Below are 16669 nucleotides of genomic sequence, written 5' to 3'. Positions count from 1 at the left end.
CCTGAGTAATGCCCGGCAAGTGATTGTTTAGGGGTTGATGATCTTCGAAGGGAAAGGTTAAGTGCGTGGGATCTGCCTTTCTGTTTACCCCCAGACATACCTTGCAAAACCCCAGTAGAGCGAACACGAGGAAATTAACCATGGAGAACAGCCTTCAAATCCTTTCTGAAACCTGCAGCACGTTATCTGTGATCTTGCAGAACGTCATCGCATCCATCAATTCATCGAGGGACAATGAGGTTTGGAGACGACGACATTGTTACGTATTTCAAAAAGGAAAAGAAAGGAGCGATTTTCTTTTAGCTCAGGAATCATCGATAGGACATGGAATCTCTTTGGCATGACAAACTCGGAATATATATGCTGACAACACAATGTGAGAAACAGGAAATGGAGAATTATGCATCCATGATTCCAGGAAATCTTCAATATATATCGCTCAGGGCAACAAGCAAAACCTTCAGATACTTGCCTATATGTATGCCATTGCAGCATCAGGGCTCCTTAGCCACTTCGAGCATCGCACGAAAAACTAGCCCCACTGGTGTCGTCGTGCATTGCTTTCCCAGAAACCCACAATCCCATTCCACACTGGTTGCGGCATTAGCACTCGTTCAAAAGGATCAAATGTTAGATAAAAGACGACTCACCAAGCAACCACCGATGGCGACAATCACCAAGTTGATACCAGTTAGGACCATCTTCTTCCATGAAGCACTGTACTGACCTCGGTTCAGGAATAGCCAGAAGATGCCACTCAGCCCATCTTTCCCCAGTTAGCATGATCGATAGTTTAGTTTGGGGCTATCACTCACAAGTAAACCAACTGGCAAAAAGGGAAGTCTGCGCAGTGAATCCAAGTCAGTACATGTCACCTTTACAACGTCAATAACACTCACGATCAAGCTCAGCAGCGTATTGAAGACAGGAATTGCCTCGGAGATGATCCAGGCGATGACCCAAAGCACAAGAGTAATCCCAACCCAGGTCCCGATCGATAGGAATGAGTTCGTGTGCATGTGGTGTGTGCCTCGAAACACGCGCACATAGACATACTTTGCCGCAACATGCCCGTTGATGACACCAGAGATGACGATCTACAGTATTGAATTAGAATTGCTCGCTGTTGTGGGAATATGTAAAAAGGGGGTTCCGCACCGTAGGAATAGCGATTCCATACGCAAGCTTTGCCGTCACCGGACTGGTCGAACTCAGCGCAGGCGACTTCACATCTTTTCCACCATAGATATAGATGACCACCGCAGCCACCACATACATGCTTGTATCGGTTAGTTGGAGCATGTATAGGGTCTTGGCATAGTCTGTCGGAATCTCCATCTCCGAAATGAAGCCGAAGAAAGCCACATGGCCGGCTAGAGAGTGATTAGTTGCAAGTCCTACACAATCAATGAGTACGTACCATAAGCAAAGACAATATTTGTGACGGCGAGGAACCCCTTTGAAACACTGACTGTTGTAGTCGCGTCGATCTTCCCATCACCGGGGCGCTGAATCGCAATGGCAATCATCGTGATCAGTAGCGCGGCAATGATACTTATGAAAGCTGTAGTAATCAGCTTCAAAGCTCCAAGGAAGATATATCAGTGTACCTACAAGCGATCGAAAGCCATGAAACCTTGCGAAGCGTCCGGGGTAAGGCAAAAACAAACGAGACGATCAGCCCAACGATCCCAAAGACAATCGAACATGTTCCATGCTCCGTTAATGTATCCATCATAACGGTAAATGTCAAAAGATGACTGCCCATGACGAAAATAAGAAAGAGCAACTGAGCCGTCCCCATAAACTCCCTGCCAAAGCGAGGTAGCCCTAAGGGACGAAAGAGAATCTCTCCAGCATCTCCCATACTATGCACCTGCGGGTATCGGAGTTTGAACTGCCCGATAACATAGCCTGTGTAGGTCGCAACGATGCCGAGCCCAACGATGAGAATGAGTGCACTTGAAAGATATCAGCATGAGCTGGACAGGCGCGGAGAAAGCGCTAGACGTAACAGAGAACTCACGGTACAAGGCCTAGTACTGCCATGGCCGATGGAAGGGACAGAATTCCGAGGGAAATGGTCTCTGCGATCATGATCATTCCACACTGCCACCACTTTAAAGTGCGATACTTGGTTGTGGCATTCTCTTCATTCCCAAATGGGTCCTCATTGTAGGATACTGTATCTCCCGATCTGCGTATCTCTTTTTTCTCTATCGATTCTCTGCTTCGATCCATATCGGAATTTCGTCTTCCGTAGTGTGGAGATTGTGCCATTGGGTCATCGAGCGAGCTTTTCAAGGTCCAGTTGAAGCGTGTTCTATGTAGAGTTTTGTGATGCTAGTTCCGCGCAACGGAATGGTAGAGAATATGGCGTCTAAGGCAAGCAAGTGCCCAAAATTGACAGGCTAGCACACTGAAGGAATATTTTTCTTTCAGATAATAAGCGATTCTCCATGTGTCCCCAATTTCGGTCATCGGTGGCAAGGCGATGTCACAGTGCGGGGAATATAACGGACTTGGAAGGCGAACACTAGGGAAGCCCGAGATGAACCGAATATATGGGACCAACACCCACTTCCAGGATAATTACTCTGATCATAGAGTAAACATCCGGATTCTGGCTATACCGACACTATCCCCATTTCAAGAGGCTGAAATCAGCGGAAGAACGGCATGCCACGAACTACATCATGATGTCTAACCGGAAATGGCACAGGCGATCGGTAATGAGTGACGCGAAGGCTTACGCCCCGTAAGAACCTAGAAGAATGCTCTTGATCTCATTGGCTGCGACACTTCGGATGTTTCGCAATAGCCTTACGGTATAGTAGCCAGACGCACAGTGCACATAAACCCGATTCGCTCCGCTCAGATATTCTGAACCCGATCATTCCCTTCAATATGGGCCAGCAATTAAGAGGAGCGTTATGACTTCGGAGTGCAAAGTTATGTATATTGGAACCCATCCTAGGAGCAGAGACCAGATGACGATGAGACTCATAGATCTCGCCCCACATGGGAATCCGGGGAATGCCGATCGACTTGTCTGTTAAGGCGAAGAACAGTTTCAGATATCTTTGCCTCAAGTCATACCAATGTACCGTAAGACAAGAGCAACCACCAGAGCTCATATCAACAATTCTATCAATTAAGTGTGGTCTTTGGGTCGCAAATCGAGAGCTTCATCGTCTGTCATGTAGTTCCACGGCTTCGCGATCGACCAAAATTTCGATGCCCTTCAGTATGCGATCTTTCGCTAGGGGATTACCTGGTCGTAAAGCACAATCCGTTCCATAAGATTGGTTGCATTGCGCTGTGAGTTTTGGATTCTTTCGTGAATTGGACGCGTCGTCGGTATAGGCCAGTCCATTCTCGTCCACATAGGCCGCGATAAAAGGTTTCATTAATGGCGCAGTCAGGACCAGCACGCTGAGTGCCACATGAAGCTCTGCGAGAATAGTAGCAAGGCTTCCTTCGAGTGTTGGATCGGATGAATTCACTTGTCGGTTCATGTAATGGAGATGGACCGCGCCGATAGGGATCAGGCTACACCGTATGACACGTGATAGTTAGTTACTCGCGCTATATCGAGACCTTCATAGAGTCGTGCGGATAGGCTCAACATACAAGGATCGAAAACCAAGTATCAAGATCACGATGATCTTCTTGCTCAATATGATCTGCAGTTGTAGGATTGAACGGACGGGATACAGCAATATCGTGACCTCAAGAATGATATCCAAAATTGTGAGTATTTGCCAGTGAGACAACTAGGATCAGTATGACTATGGGCCACAGAAAACATTGTGTCTCTCGGTTATGTAGACGCACTCACCAGGACAGGACATTGATTGTTGATATCATGCCACGGCTGATGACTGCATCGCACTGCTAGTAAGATTATCGTGATGGGCGCGCAGAGAAGAATGACGATGAGAAGGCCGTAAGCCATCCAGAGCAAGCTCCGGAAAGTGATAGTCCGGTAGAAAAGAGCGGTTGATGCTTTTGAAGAGGAAAGTATTGCGACGTAGAGGAGATCCGCCGAGTATGCTGCCTGGAAGAGGTGTCAGGAATCACATCTCGACCAAGTCATGCCCCTTACGCACCTTTTCCACTCGGTTTCGGTCTTGATCTGCGATCAGAGACTTTGATTTCCCCCAACCAAAATGAATCTGCACAAAGACCGTCACAATATGTGCCAAGGCTAGGATCTAGATTTCTCCAATATCAGTCACAAAAGAAAAACAATAGGATTCATATCGGTGGATATGGAAATGTATTACCACTGTTGCAGCAAAAGTCGCATCATCCAACTGATAGACTCTCCTATTGTATGCAGAATACACGCGAATGCCTAGCGACCCCACGACCAAGAATAATGCAAAGGAAGCGATAACAGTAATGACTCCATTATGGTTTAGGTCGTTGTCGACAGTCAGCGGGGGTATCAAGCCCGATGGCACCGGGGACAAAGTTGCCATGACTGACAAAAAAGAAACATATTCTGCTTGCACTGTTCTGGGAGCGGGTGGTGTAGGATATATTCAGACTGTCTATCTGACTCAGAAAACCGGCATCAAGAGACAGGGCATCCCACTTACAAAGCGCAGATCATCCACGCTCAGCCTAGATGCAAACTGACATTTCACCGAGGCAACCTGGCTGATGCACCGGGCCTAGACTATGGATCCACAACGGTTGGTTTGTATTGGCTCATCATTGGCTTGGGCTGGGATTCATAGGTATGCAAGGTCTGTTTGTCGTGAAATATAGAAGGGCTTGTATCCAAAGGATCCACAAGTGCTCCCTCGAATCCCAATGAGTCAAAGGACATAATGGGCCTATTGGTGGAGCCGTAGACTGATGCTGGTATGTAACTATCAAGTACACAGTAGATACGCCGTAGAGGGTCGGTGGGCTTTCAATGGTCAATGAATATCTCGGTTCCAAGCCCTCTGGCTATTTGTAGATCCTCCGGATCCTTGATCTTCCACTGGCCCATAAGTGCTACTTGATCCTCCCATCGCAGGCTTAGAATAACTCTGCCCAGGCGCAGTCACCCTGGTTTATCCAGATATTCACTTGACAGTCAGGTATGAATTCAGTGAAAGTTCGTTACGCGGAGGGTTTACTTTTTGTTGTTACATCAACGTTGTGCTGGGGGCAGGCAACACCCAGAATAGATGTAGCACGTACACTCGCAACCAATGGTGGCCTAGTGTACTCCACATATGTGTAGCAAATGTTCGTTCGCATTTGAGGTCAAAGCCAATGGGGTCGAAAAGGCGAAATAGCCAAAGAAAAAGAAAACCGAATCAATTAAAAGACGCGGTGCGTACAGGGCGAGAAGGTTAAGTACTTAGTGCAATGGGACTCGGACACGTGCCTTCATTTTGGATCTTCCTTTCTCATCTGACTCTTCCCTGGATGAGCCCTTTCCCACGTATTTCAGCCCCAACTGCAGTCTGACCATAGTAAGCGTCGTATGACCTTGAAGACGCCCTCGGAACGACTTTCGAGCCCCCTGTGTGTGTACGACCTTGACACTGTATGATCTTACCTGCATCCATATGGGACAATGCAGAGCGAAGTCGGGATAGAGCGCGAAATTCAAGAGTTTCAACTGAAGGTGAGACAGGGAGAGCGGAGTTCACCCTGCCGTGGGATATGGACAACATCGTTGGAGGTGTTGCAATCGAGGGCGACCGCACCGTCTTCGATGGAGACTGGAACGCGCTCCTGTGACACTCCAGCATAGTTCCAACATTCACACAGGCTCTTCCGATTCCGGTTCGGCTTTCCATGAATATTTTGCCATGTGGCTTTCTACGTGCTATTGCGCGGGATTTAGCGGACTGTCGAGAAGTATATGGGCAAGCAAGAGGTTCGGCTTCATACTTGACTCGTTGTATCACTCTGAGCGGGGGATGCCTGCACCGGGTTGGCCGAGATTGGCCAGTTCATGTTGGCAGAGCCTTTGAGATGTTATCTTACTCTTTTATGATCTTCGATCTTTGACATTTACCCTTGGTTTTCTCTGTTTCAATCTCCACCGATGTCGAACTTTGCGGTTCAGCCTCCTTTCCAAAAGCCGATTTGTGAATTCCAATGCAGCTTCACTCTAATTCATCTAAATTGTCAACCATGTCACCCGAAATAATCTCCTCGTCTGATCAGAGTCCCCCAAACAGCATAATCCACACGGTGGACTCGGAACCCACAAAAGGGCCATCAGTGATGGAGGGAAGTCCACAAGACAAGGATGATATGCATCGTATGGGCAAGATCCAAGAATTCAAGGTGCTATATTGCTATCATCCCCTCGACTGATATAGACATTGCCGACTAATATTCTTCCAGCGGAACTTTCGACCTCTTGCCGCATTGAGTTTCTCTGCCGTCCTCCAAGTTACCTGGGAGTTTATGCTCATGTAAACCTCAATATCTACCTTGATTTTGATTTCAGCCACTGATGGTGTCATATCTAGCTCGAACACACAGGGCCTTCAGAATGGCGGTCTTGCCGGTGTGCTTTGGTCTTACATATGGACCTCTGTGGGATTTGGTTTTATAATCGTTTCCCTAGCTGAGATGGCTTCGATGTGAGTTTGGATTGATCGGTTCTCCCTGTAAAGGGCTTTGAACTGATTGAACTTATCTATCAGGGCTCCAACTTCAGGAGGCCAGTATCATTGGGTTTCGGAGTTTGCCCCCCTTCGTTATCAGAAGTTTTTGAGTTACACCACGGGTGAGATCTCTCGTATACTGACTATACCCTGTCCTCCAGTCGTTACTAAGAAATATGATACAGGCTGGATGTCTGTTCTATCCTGGCAAGCCGGAGCTGCATCTGGCTCATTTCTCACAGGGACTATCATTCAAGGTCTCCTCGCTATCCGCGACCCGAACTATGAGCCACAAAGCTGGCAAGGAACCTTATTCGTATTCGCGATGATAGCTGTGATATACTTCTTCAATGTCTATGCAGCGAATTGGATGCCCCGAATTCAAAATCTGCTTCTCGCTCTCCATCTGTTATGCTGGGTCATTATTGTGGCTGTTTTGTTTGCTATGGCTCCACATAATTCCGCGAAACGGATATTCACTGAATTCCATAACGGCGGCAACTGGCCTACAATGGGAATCAGCTTGATGATTGGTCAAATTACAGCCATTTACGGCTGTTCGGGTAAGCTTCATACTCGAACCTTCCGGATTTACTTATCGGGGAGAAGCTAATCTAATAATCACTTACAGGCTCCGATGCGACTGCGCATATGTCCGAAGAAGTTAAAGATGCCGGTCGATACGTCCCAATCGCAATCGCATGGGGATACTTCGGCAATGGAATACTCGCACTAATTGTTCTCGTCGGATTCCTCCTCGCTCTACCATCGGTACCGGCCGCGCTTAATGACAGCACGGGATTCCCCTTTCTCTACGTCTTTCGACAGATAGTTTCAATATCCGGCGTGAACGGACTTACAGCAACAATCCTAGTTCCCGTCATTTTCAGCAACGTCTTGTCCAACGCATCAACAGCGCGTCAGACCTATGCCTTCGCCCGAGACCGCGGACTCCCCTTCGCGAGCTGGATCTCCCGAGTTGACCCGCACCGGCGAATCCCAGTCCGAGCAATCGCACTTTCGTGTTCAATTAGTGTCTTATTGTCATTAATCAACATCGGCTCAGAAGTTGCATTCAACGCTCTTATATCCCTCAACATCGCTGCACTAATGTACACATACGCAGTTTCCATCAGCTGCGTGATATACCGAAAGATCGCCTGCCCTGAAACCTTGCCCCCTCGGCGTTGGAGTCTAGGTCGAGCTGGGCTCACTATCAATATTATCGGGCTGCTATATGTCATTTTCGCGCTCTTTTGGTCATTTTGGCCCCCACGGCCTTCGCCCTCCGCACGGGATTTCAATTGGAGTGTAGTGATATTCATCGGTGTGTTCGTCATCAGTCTTGCGATGTATCTGTGCCAGGGCCGACGGCACTATGTTAGCCCTGTTGCGATCGTCCAGCGAAGCAATTAATATTGGGATACTCTGCACTCTCTGTCCCTACTGGATGATTACAAAATCTTGAATATCTTCGAATCGACATATGAATTTCAAAACTCCCACGCCTTTAAATTATAGCCTCCAATGTCTCACAAGTGGTGAACCCTGTGCGGGTGGCACCTTCTATCGTACAGGTAAAAATGGTATCTTATTTAATCCAGCCCCCACCCATAGAAGTCTGGGCCACCTTTCTCCAGAAACCGCCTCCCTTGACTGCCTCGTCCATTTCGGCCCGCAACACTGGATCGATCCCTTTGCGCCGCATCTTCTCTTGCTTCTCGAGTGGAATCTTGTGGACGGGGTGCTCTGGCCCGGGCTTTTTGTCTGGGTCGTATTTCTTAGAGGGAGTGATGCCCCATTTAAGTGCAGGATCTGGTAAGGGACGTTCTCGACGGTTGGAGTCCTTACTGGACGATTGTCCATGATCGTTATCAGCCATGATTATGTAGGGATCTGGAGAATGGTTTGGTCTCCAGGAATATATGGAGGAGTTTATAAATGAATCAAATCAGGGGGAATTAGAGAAGAAATCAAGATATATATATAGAACTACCTACCAACATGTCGTTCATAGTTCGGGCAACGGAGGTTTGCGGGGTAAGTAGAATGACGTCATGGTCTACTAAGAATAGACTGGCCTACTGACTCTCTTTATCAAATCAATTCTAAGGCAATGAAACTCAGCTATCTTGGATTAATGTTGCATACGAAGATATAGTATGTTAGATCAGGGGGGTCACTCGTTGATGACAAGCGAATGGGTTCATATATCAACCAATGACACGATACAATCTCTACTAGTTGTGAGAGCCAAACCCAGGATTGACTGCACGGGATGCATTTCGAACTTATCAGTAGGATCATGTCACTGTATGAGTCTAGCAAGATGGCCTACTCGGGGGTGCGGCAGATTGGTCTGGGACAATGACCATATAGTATGGAGGCATTGATGATCACCAACCAGCAGACATGCCGCTGCCTCAGGTTATGTTTGTGGCCATGGAGGTTGAAGGCATATAAATGATTGGTAGACCCCTTGAAATATCTTCCTCTTCTTCCTCTTCCCCTTTATGACCTCAGTCTCTCTTCATCACATGCTGGGCATATATCCTCCTCATCACGGTCCCCTGCCGAATGTGGACTGTCTCCAACTCCAACTCTGAATTTGGTGTAGTTGAACTCACAAAGCTTTCTCAATATGTCAAAAAAGGGTTTGTTGGCTATCTACCCCCTAATAAGTCAAATGGTGGAAGGTGACTTTGGACTAATATCGTTCGCCTTAATAGGTCGAAGAGTAGAGCTAGATCCTAAAGGCAATGTCAAGACAGAAGATCTTGAGCATGGTAGCCGCTTGTTGTGGTCGTTGTCCAAGCTCCAACTGCTTCGTGACGCTGATTGGAAAGTAGCAGTACCGAAGTCTATTAGTATTTCTTCCACTCAGCGCAAACTCCGTGCCATTCAGGGTCAACGGGTTGGAAATATACTACAATCCGGAGATGAATGCAATCACTGCTCGATGGGTTATGGCACTTTTCATAAATGTGTGATTGTGGCTTCCCAGCACATTCCCCATGGGTTCCCTCTTGCAAGCGGGAGATGTATGAATTGCTATTATATCGATCGACATGATTGCTCGCTGGGTGAGTTGTGCTCTTGGATGCTATGTGCCTGGCTCATGATATTCTAGCGGCTGCATACAGCAACAGAGGTCACGATGCCTTTCTAGACAAATACCCCAGTCAAGGAAGCATCAGTACTTCCCAGGCAAGCAATCCTGACCCAATGGCTCCTTCTAAGGTCTTTATGGCGGAACTAAAATAGACCCACGAATAGGTCGGTCCCTCAAAGGCTGCCCAGAGCACCAGTAACGAAGCTTTACATCACCTGGAATCCAAAAAGCGCAAGAGAGCCATTGAATACGATCGCACATACTATCAGTCACCACTGGAGCTCCCTGATTTCAAGAAGGATGGAAATTTCGCCCAGAAGCGCCAGGCACTCGAGTCAATCCATACCGTCTATGATCGTGTCCTGCAAGACATTAGTCGGCTTTTCGACTCTCTATCAAAGTCGAACGAGCTGGAGTCTAATGCGGAAACAGATGATGAGAAAAGAGATTTGGTTGCCGGTGAGCCCGGGGTGAGTTCGGAGAGCGTGGAAGCAACTGTCGTTCCAGTGGACACTGCACCAAGATGGGAAGGGAAAGGGGGAGGAGACCTGTTAAAGTACCTCGTCGCAGCTGGCAAATTGCGTTACAAAAAAGAGGAAGATCAAGAAGCGACTGCTGTGTTTACCAAGTCGCGCCCAAAAAAACCGAAACTAGAGCGTGATGGTATGTTGTGATTTGTTCTTTGGCGTTGGTAGTCATGTTTTCTGAAAGGGGCCTTGTGCAATCGGTGCTGAACTCAGTCTTCGGGGTCATTTTTCACAGTCCAAGCCAATCCTACGTCATGGCCTGTCTTGTTCGTCAGCTAGTCACTCGCCTTTGCCAGTGCCACATGTCCGGACCATCCTATGTGTGTATTACAGAACAATGAGAGACAGAGTGGAACAAATATTTCCTCTCGCTACGGAGTACGGAGTACTTCGCGCACTAGAAATTACTTGCAAACGCACTGCGCCTCAATGTCCTCGGGTTCGACTCCGATACTCTTGCAAGAATACGGAGTACAGTTCGCCAATCTCGAACTCCAAATGATATGACGTATCCAATTGGACCTGGTAGCAAAGGGCCTGGGGGTCGAATCACAGGATGAAGAGTCCACCGATCCAACCTCCCTTGCATAGTGCTTAGTCTACTCCGCATCTCATGCCGGGTCGTTCTCGATGTCTTTGAGAGGTCATAAAATAGGTAGCTTGGTAGCACGGAGTACGGAGTACGGAGTAGACCCCTTCAAACTGAGAGGGAGGAAGAACCGCCTAGACCAACCAAGATAAAGACGTCTTGGGGCAGTTGGAGCAACTATACTCCGTACACCAGAGATACATGTATTTTGATCTGCTCTATATCACCTTCCAAGGTTTATGGCTTAAATGACAAATATCCGAGCCCCGTCTAAAAGAGACCTCAGTCTTCCGTAGTATTTTCATCCAATGCAAGGGGAAACAAGTAAATGATTCAAGCCCCCGGTGTACGGAGTACGTGACGCCTGATCAGCTTCAATCGGCATCCCCTTCACTACATCCCTTCCAAGCCAGCCACGCGATCATGATCCACGACTTGAGAATTGCTGCAGTCCATAAAGCCCCCATCATTCCGACGGCACTATGAGCCCAGAGCCCACCAAGAATGACCCCCAACAACAAGCAAAACACAGCCCCAAGACGTCGCATCTCCTCAGCATGCCCGACAACCTTTGACGACAGGAAATCTGGATGCGAAAACAGGTCACAATAGATACTTGTAAGCACCACACTGGTCAAGCCACTGAAATTCAAAACCCGACTGGTAACTGCCTGTCCGCTACTCTGGAATGCGACCAGCGCAATCGGCAGCAGAATGAGCCAACTCAAGGGCGCATCGCGAGCAGGCCGGAAAACGGTAACGATCAAAGCGGCAAGGGAGACACATAATGTCTGGACCAGGAACGATACACAGAGCACCCATCTCCGCCTCGCTGGGAAGATACGGTGAAAGGCGGCGAAGCATAGTGAGCCCAGACAGAACCCCGCGATCGACACACCGGATTTGATCCACCGATCGTCGTTTGTGCCGACAAGCCCCAGGCCAAAATAAACAGTGTTACCGGTTTGCATGCTCACAAAGGAGCCCCAGATAAACACGGCCGAGCTGTCAAGTAGACCTGTGATGATATAGCTGAAAAGAAGGACCAGGTCGCCGTGCGCGGGATCAAGTTCCTGGCGCAGGTGTTTTGACAGGCGGGATCGGCCGGACGGCGCATGGGTTGCGGTATTGCCCAACAGGGCATCTGTTTCGTGAGGCATGGTTGATGAGGTGGCTGATAACTTCACCAGAGAGGAGCGAAGTACTTTTTTTATGTAAGGAGACCTCGAAATTGATCTGCGCACGCAAAAACTTGATCCTCCGTCATGACTCCACCGGGTGGAGCAAGAATGCCGAGGCGATGCACGGCCAAGGGGGCTTCTTAAATAGTTCTGTTCGAACGAGAGTTCGGCTTTGAAATGCGAGGGAGACTGCTGTGCGGAGTGTTGTGACGTCGATGCGGAGAAACAGCATATCTTTACTTCCCTCACTTTCTCTCCTCCATCTCTGTGTATAACCGGCTCTCTTTCAACCATGCAGCTGACACAGTTCATCGTGAGCTTGGCATTTCTTCAGGCTGCAAGGGGAATCCCTGCTCCTGATGGCGACCTGCAGAAACTCTTACAGATACCAGCAGGTAATCCCGCCAGAACGTTCGGCCAACAGCCTATTGCTGGAAACCACCCACCTTTCTCTCCAGGTCATCGTGACCCCTATGATCACAAGGTTGATTCTATCGGAGATGAGCGACAACCATTGCCATTCCGTAACGGTGATGGCACTACGGTAATGGGCCCGCGCAACCCAGATCGCGAACGTCAGAACCCCGATCTCGTCCGCCCACCGAGTACCGATCATGGTACCATGGCTAATATGCGATGGAGTTTCGCTGACTCTCATATCCGTATCGAGGTATGGTTCCTCTTTACGGAGTTTGCTTCTCTGAATCTAACCATAATACCATAGGAAGGAGGATGGACGCGACAAACTACTGTCCGCGAACTACCTACCAGCCGGGAACTCGCTGGTGTTAACATGCGTCTAGACCAAGGCGTGATTCGCGAATTGCACTGGCATACAGAGGCCGAATGGGCATATGTCCTTGCCGGAAAAGTGCGAGTGACAGCGCTAGACACGGAAGGTGGCAGTTTCATGGATGACTTGGAAGCAGGCGATCTGTGGTACTTCCCTGCTGGACATCCTCACTCGCTCCAAGGCCTGGGTGAAAATGGCACGGAATTCCTCCTGATTTTCGATGACGGAAATTTCTCCGAAGAGTCTACATTCGTTCTGACTGATTGGTTGGGTATGTTCACATGTCTGTGCCTCGGGTTGTGGTTGACAAATGCTGACCTAGTCGCCAGCTCATACTCCCAAGGCAGTCCTTGCGGAGAATTTCCGCATGTCGCCCCAAAAGTTCGACAATATCCCGGCTTCAGAGAAGTACATTTTCCAAGGCTCAACTCCAGGAAGTATCGAACAAGAAAAGCCGCGTACATTCAAAAAGTCGAAGATCAACTTCACGCATCACATGCTCGCTCAAGAGCCCCTTGAAACGAGCGGCGGACGAGTCCGAATCACCGATTCCACCAACTTCCCAATTTCCAAATCCGTAGCCGCCGCCCATTTGGAGATCGCGCCCGGGGCGCTCCGTGAGATGCACTGGCACCCAAATGCCGACGAATGGACCTACTTCATGAAAGGCCGTGCCAGAGTAACCATCTTTGCAGCCGAAGGAAACGCCAGAACATTTAACTACATGGCTGGTGACGTCGGCATTGTTCCTCGTAATATGGGGCACTTCGTCGAGAACCTCAGTGATGATGAGCCGCTGGAAATGTTGGAAATCTTCCGCGCTGATCGTTTCCAGGACTTCTCTCTCTTCCAATGGCTTGGTAGTACACCACGTCGCATGATCGCTGATAATATCTTCCCGAATGACCCGAAGGCGGCGGAAGAATTTTTGAAAAAGATTGAAGGTGCCGAGAAGGATCCTATCAGAGACGTCATCTAGACCCTGTGATTTATGATATCTTGTGATTTATGATATCTATGGATAAACTTCACGCAGTTTGTGGATACCATCACAATATGACTGAAGGGTGGTTTTGATTTCGCTTGAAGAATTTGCCATTTACAGCATTCTTGCCTTGGATCAATGCTCAATTTCATCTCTCATATCTAATTGCTAAGATCAATAGTAGGAAGATTTGATATGTGCTACTTAGAACTACCATATGGCCTCAGTATCGCCTCGAAAGAATCATTCAGACACTTCCTCTTCTCCTCCCTCGATGGATCGTTGGGGACGAATACTTTGAACAAAGGCCAGTCGATGAGATAGGCCTGAGCAGTAACATATATAGGCAATAGGTCGCAGCTGGATAGTCCTCCTGCATATCGTAGAAGTGGGCGCGCCGCTAGATATCATAGGTGCAGCATGCGGTAACATATGGACAACCTAACCGGATCTACGTCTGGAGGAGGGGGAGGGACAATTGAAATAGCACTCGAGGGTATTAGAAATAAAGATTTCTATAACTGAATGGTCAACCCGGGTTAGACCCCCTTAGAAAAGCCCCAACATGTTATGTATTCCTATTCGGCACTCTGACAAGCCTATGAGCCATAGCACCATCATCCAGTTTCAAGACCGTTTGCTGCCATTTGAATCCTTGAATTCTAGGCAGGAGTTTAATCCACACATAATAGTAAACAGCACAAGTAGCGATGCTGTATGCATATTGCTTGGTCAGTGATCTATCGCACTGCGAAGGTTCGAGTAGAAAGGCAGAAACTCACATTCCAAGCGCAACCGCGCAATATGTTGCATACCAGAAGCTCACATCGCCCCCGGTAGCCCCAGTGCTTGGCGGGTACCACGGCATCACCACCATATATAGGTTAGAGCAAATGGCAAAGGCAACTGTAACGTGCCAAGCCTGGTAGTCTGGGGCTGGAAGGTTGAGGCGAGTACGACGAATCCGCGTCACGACCAATCCTATTGTGAGCAGCAGTCCAAAGAAGGACGCCGGGTAGACTCCAAGGTCGACGACTGTTCCGTGCAAAGAGGAATTAGTAGCCAGTCTTCAAGTCCTGTGGTAATCAGAAGAACGTACTGAAGTTGAAAGCATCACCAGCAGGCGGTGCCAAAATCATCAAAACGGTAAGGCCCCATTTCACCAAGTACGGTCCAAGTGGTGTTCCAAATGGCCTAGTTGAAGTCCAAAATGAAGTAAAAGGCAAAACACCTTGCCTATATCGAAAGGTCAGAAAAGCCACAAACGTCCGAAGAGGTTCCTTGCCCACCTTCCACATTCTCGCAACATACGAGACTGCCCAATGAGCACCGCAAGGAGATTTCCGAATGCACTCAGGCAGATGAGAAAGTTCAACGCCGACGCTGCACCGCCAGTTCCAAAGACCTTCTCGAAGAACACACCAGCCGCCACAACCTTTGACTCCAGAATCTCATCTTTGCTTGCAGCACTGAAATAAGCAATGTTTGCCAAAACATATAGAACGGCGGTCACACCCAGAGACAGCGGTGCACTCCACTTCAAGGTTTTGGTGGGATTCTAGTCCAAGTTAGCAAATCACTTCCAACGCTGCCATGATCTCTCCTCATTAAGCGCATACCCGAACTTCATTAACAACATTGAAAGCATTCTCGTAGCCTGAAAAAGAGAACCAGACTTTGGTCAATGCATTCGTCGCACCGTAAGCCGTCGCTGCCCCAGTGCCCTCAAAGGCATTTCTAAAGTTTGCCTTGGGGTCTTTCACCGAGGTATGGCCTCCGAGAACAACCAACCCGGTGATTGCGATGCTATTTATATCCAAGCTTGAGTTAGGGTCTCCCATAGAAGAGTTGCAGTTGTCAAGTGTGGATAAACCGGGCCAAACTTACAATATCAAAGTGATCAATTTGACCAGGCCAATAGCATTAGCCAGTCTGAGAGACCATCTAGTATTAAACGCCAGAACTGGGGGAAACGCATTAGCAGATATTCAATCAAACAGTAAACTACCACTCACCCAGCACGGCTACTGTATATGAAGCTACAGCCACTCCCTTCACTTGCCAATCGGTGTAATCCGAGTCTGCAAGTTTGAAAAGATACTGCGCCAACACTAGATGAAATTAGTTTGACGACACGGATTCAGGTCTGAACGATCATACCGACAGCATTGCTACTGCTGAATGAGAAAAGCACCGTCTGCATAGCAAACACAGTCGGGAAGAAGTACTTCGGTCGAGGATAAGACTGTTCCAAGTATACGACCTCTGAACCGGAACGACTGGGGAAACACGATGCGAATTCCATATAGACGGATAAGGAGCTAGATGCCATCAAATATCCAATTACCCAGTAAAACAGTGTGAGACCAACAGAACCCGCGCCTTTAAGTACAGTCGACGCTATCTTCCTAATTAGTATGTCTTTTGAATGATCTAATAAGTGCGATACGTACGCGTTGAAAAGACTCCGGTTCCGATCATCTTACTCAAATTCAAGAAAACGACCGTAACCCAGCCTACTGAATACCCAAGAGGAGAGTTGACTTCAACTGGTGCTCCCGAGGCTTCTTGGTATGTAGCTTTAGTGGTATTTCCACCCACTTCGGTTGTATATCTCAGGCTGTCATTGTCGCTACTTCCATCCTGGGAGATAGACTCGGTGGACTCTCCTACAGGGGACGGAAAACCCATCTTTGTGAAAAGAGAGTAAAACTGATCAGAATGGGAAGAATGCTATTCTTTGGCGAAGGCATAGCGACAGTCTGAATATATACTGTCAGATCAACCCCCGCCACGGTCACCAGGCCTACGTCAGGGGTGTAACAAGCCCCATCGCCGAGTATAATGGTG

General features: G+C 48.2%; 9 protein-coding genes across 9 annotated transcripts; 3 read left to right on the top strand and 6 right to left on the bottom strand.

Moving 5' to 3' along the window:
- Positions 1–504: 504 nt before the first annotated feature.
- Positions 505–2049, bottom strand: N7457_006463 (uncharacterized protein; the record flags this gene model as incomplete). Its single annotated transcript, XM_057177507.1, has 8 exons — positions 505–591; positions 651–766; positions 816–843; positions 900–1097; positions 1159–1373; positions 1421–1564; positions 1615–1961; positions 2027–2049. 8 exons carry the CDS (start codon positions 2047–2049, stop codon positions 505–507), a joined length of 1158 nt encoding a protein of 385 aa, XP_057031809.1.
- Positions 2050–3188: 1139 nt separating this feature from the next.
- N7457_006462 (uncharacterized protein) lies at positions 3189–4487 on the bottom strand (the record flags this gene model as incomplete). The annotated part of the gene is made up of 5 exons (XM_057177506.1): positions 3189–3552; positions 3634–3776; positions 3842–4060; positions 4113–4217; positions 4290–4487. The coding sequence occupies 5 exons, from the start codon at positions 4485–4487 to the stop codon at positions 3189–3191; spliced, it is 1029 nt and encodes a 342-aa protein (XP_057031808.1).
- Positions 4488–5625: 1138 nt separating this feature from the next.
- Positions 5626–5970, bottom strand: N7457_006461 (uncharacterized protein; the record flags this gene model as incomplete). The annotated part of the gene is made up of 2 exons (XM_057177505.1): positions 5626–5832; positions 5905–5970. 2 exons carry the CDS (start codon positions 5968–5970, stop codon positions 5626–5628), a joined length of 273 nt encoding a protein of 90 aa, XP_057031807.1.
- Positions 5971–6150: 180 nt separating this feature from the next.
- N7457_006460 (uncharacterized protein) lies at positions 6151–8048 on the top strand (the record flags this gene model as incomplete). Its single annotated transcript, XM_057177504.1, has 6 exons — positions 6151–6306; positions 6367–6437; positions 6495–6608; positions 6672–6754; positions 6794–7195; positions 7264–8048. 6 exons carry the CDS (start codon positions 6151–6153, stop codon positions 8046–8048), a joined length of 1611 nt encoding a protein of 536 aa, XP_057031806.1.
- Positions 8049–8223: 175 nt separating this feature from the next.
- Positions 8224–8514, bottom strand: N7457_006459 (uncharacterized protein; the record flags this gene model as incomplete). Its single annotated transcript, XM_057177503.1, has 1 exon — positions 8224–8514. One exon carries the CDS (start codon positions 8512–8514, stop codon positions 8224–8226), a length of 291 nt encoding a protein of 96 aa, XP_057031805.1.
- An 804-nt stretch (positions 8515–9318) lies between these two features.
- Positions 9319–10406, top strand: N7457_006458 (uncharacterized protein; the record flags this gene model as incomplete). The annotated part of the gene is made up of 2 exons (XM_057177502.1): positions 9319–9618; positions 9909–10406. Coding segments are annotated over 2 exons (798 nt in total), but the record flags the coding sequence as incomplete, so codon positions are not given.
- Positions 10407–11234: 828 nt separating this feature from the next.
- N7457_006457 (YoaK family protein) lies at positions 11235–12020 on the bottom strand (the record flags this gene model as incomplete). The annotated part of the gene is made up of 1 exon (XM_057177501.1): positions 11235–12020. One exon carries the CDS (start codon positions 12018–12020, stop codon positions 11235–11237), a length of 786 nt encoding a protein of 261 aa, XP_057031803.1.
- A 313-nt stretch (positions 12021–12333) lies between these two features.
- N7457_006456 (uncharacterized protein) lies at positions 12334–13813 on the top strand (the record flags this gene model as incomplete). Its single annotated transcript, XM_057177500.1, has 3 exons — positions 12334–12711; positions 12766–13105; positions 13164–13813. The coding sequence occupies 3 exons, from the start codon at positions 12334–12336 to the stop codon at positions 13811–13813; spliced, it is 1368 nt and encodes a 455-aa protein (XP_057031802.1).
- A 574-nt stretch (positions 13814–14387) lies between these two features.
- Positions 14388–16510, bottom strand: N7457_006455 (uncharacterized protein; the record flags this gene model as incomplete). The annotated part of the gene is made up of 9 exons (XM_057177499.1): positions 14388–14559; positions 14602–14854; positions 14919–15050; positions 15131–15377; positions 15439–15625; positions 15707–15782; positions 15835–15930; positions 15980–16219; positions 16273–16510. 9 exons carry the CDS (start codon positions 16508–16510, stop codon positions 14388–14390), a joined length of 1641 nt encoding a protein of 546 aa, XP_057031801.1.
- Between the last annotated feature and the right edge of the window lie 159 nt (positions 16511–16669).

Source organism: Penicillium paradoxum (genome assembly GCF_028828445.1).
Source record: "Penicillium paradoxum strain IBT 22861 chromosome Unknown utg000005l_segment0_segment0, whole genome shotgun sequence".
Lineage (NCBI taxonomy): Eukaryota > Fungi > Ascomycota > Eurotiomycetes > Eurotiales > Aspergillaceae > Penicillium > Penicillium paradoxum.
This window is presented reverse-complemented; position numbering and strand designations above follow the sequence as displayed.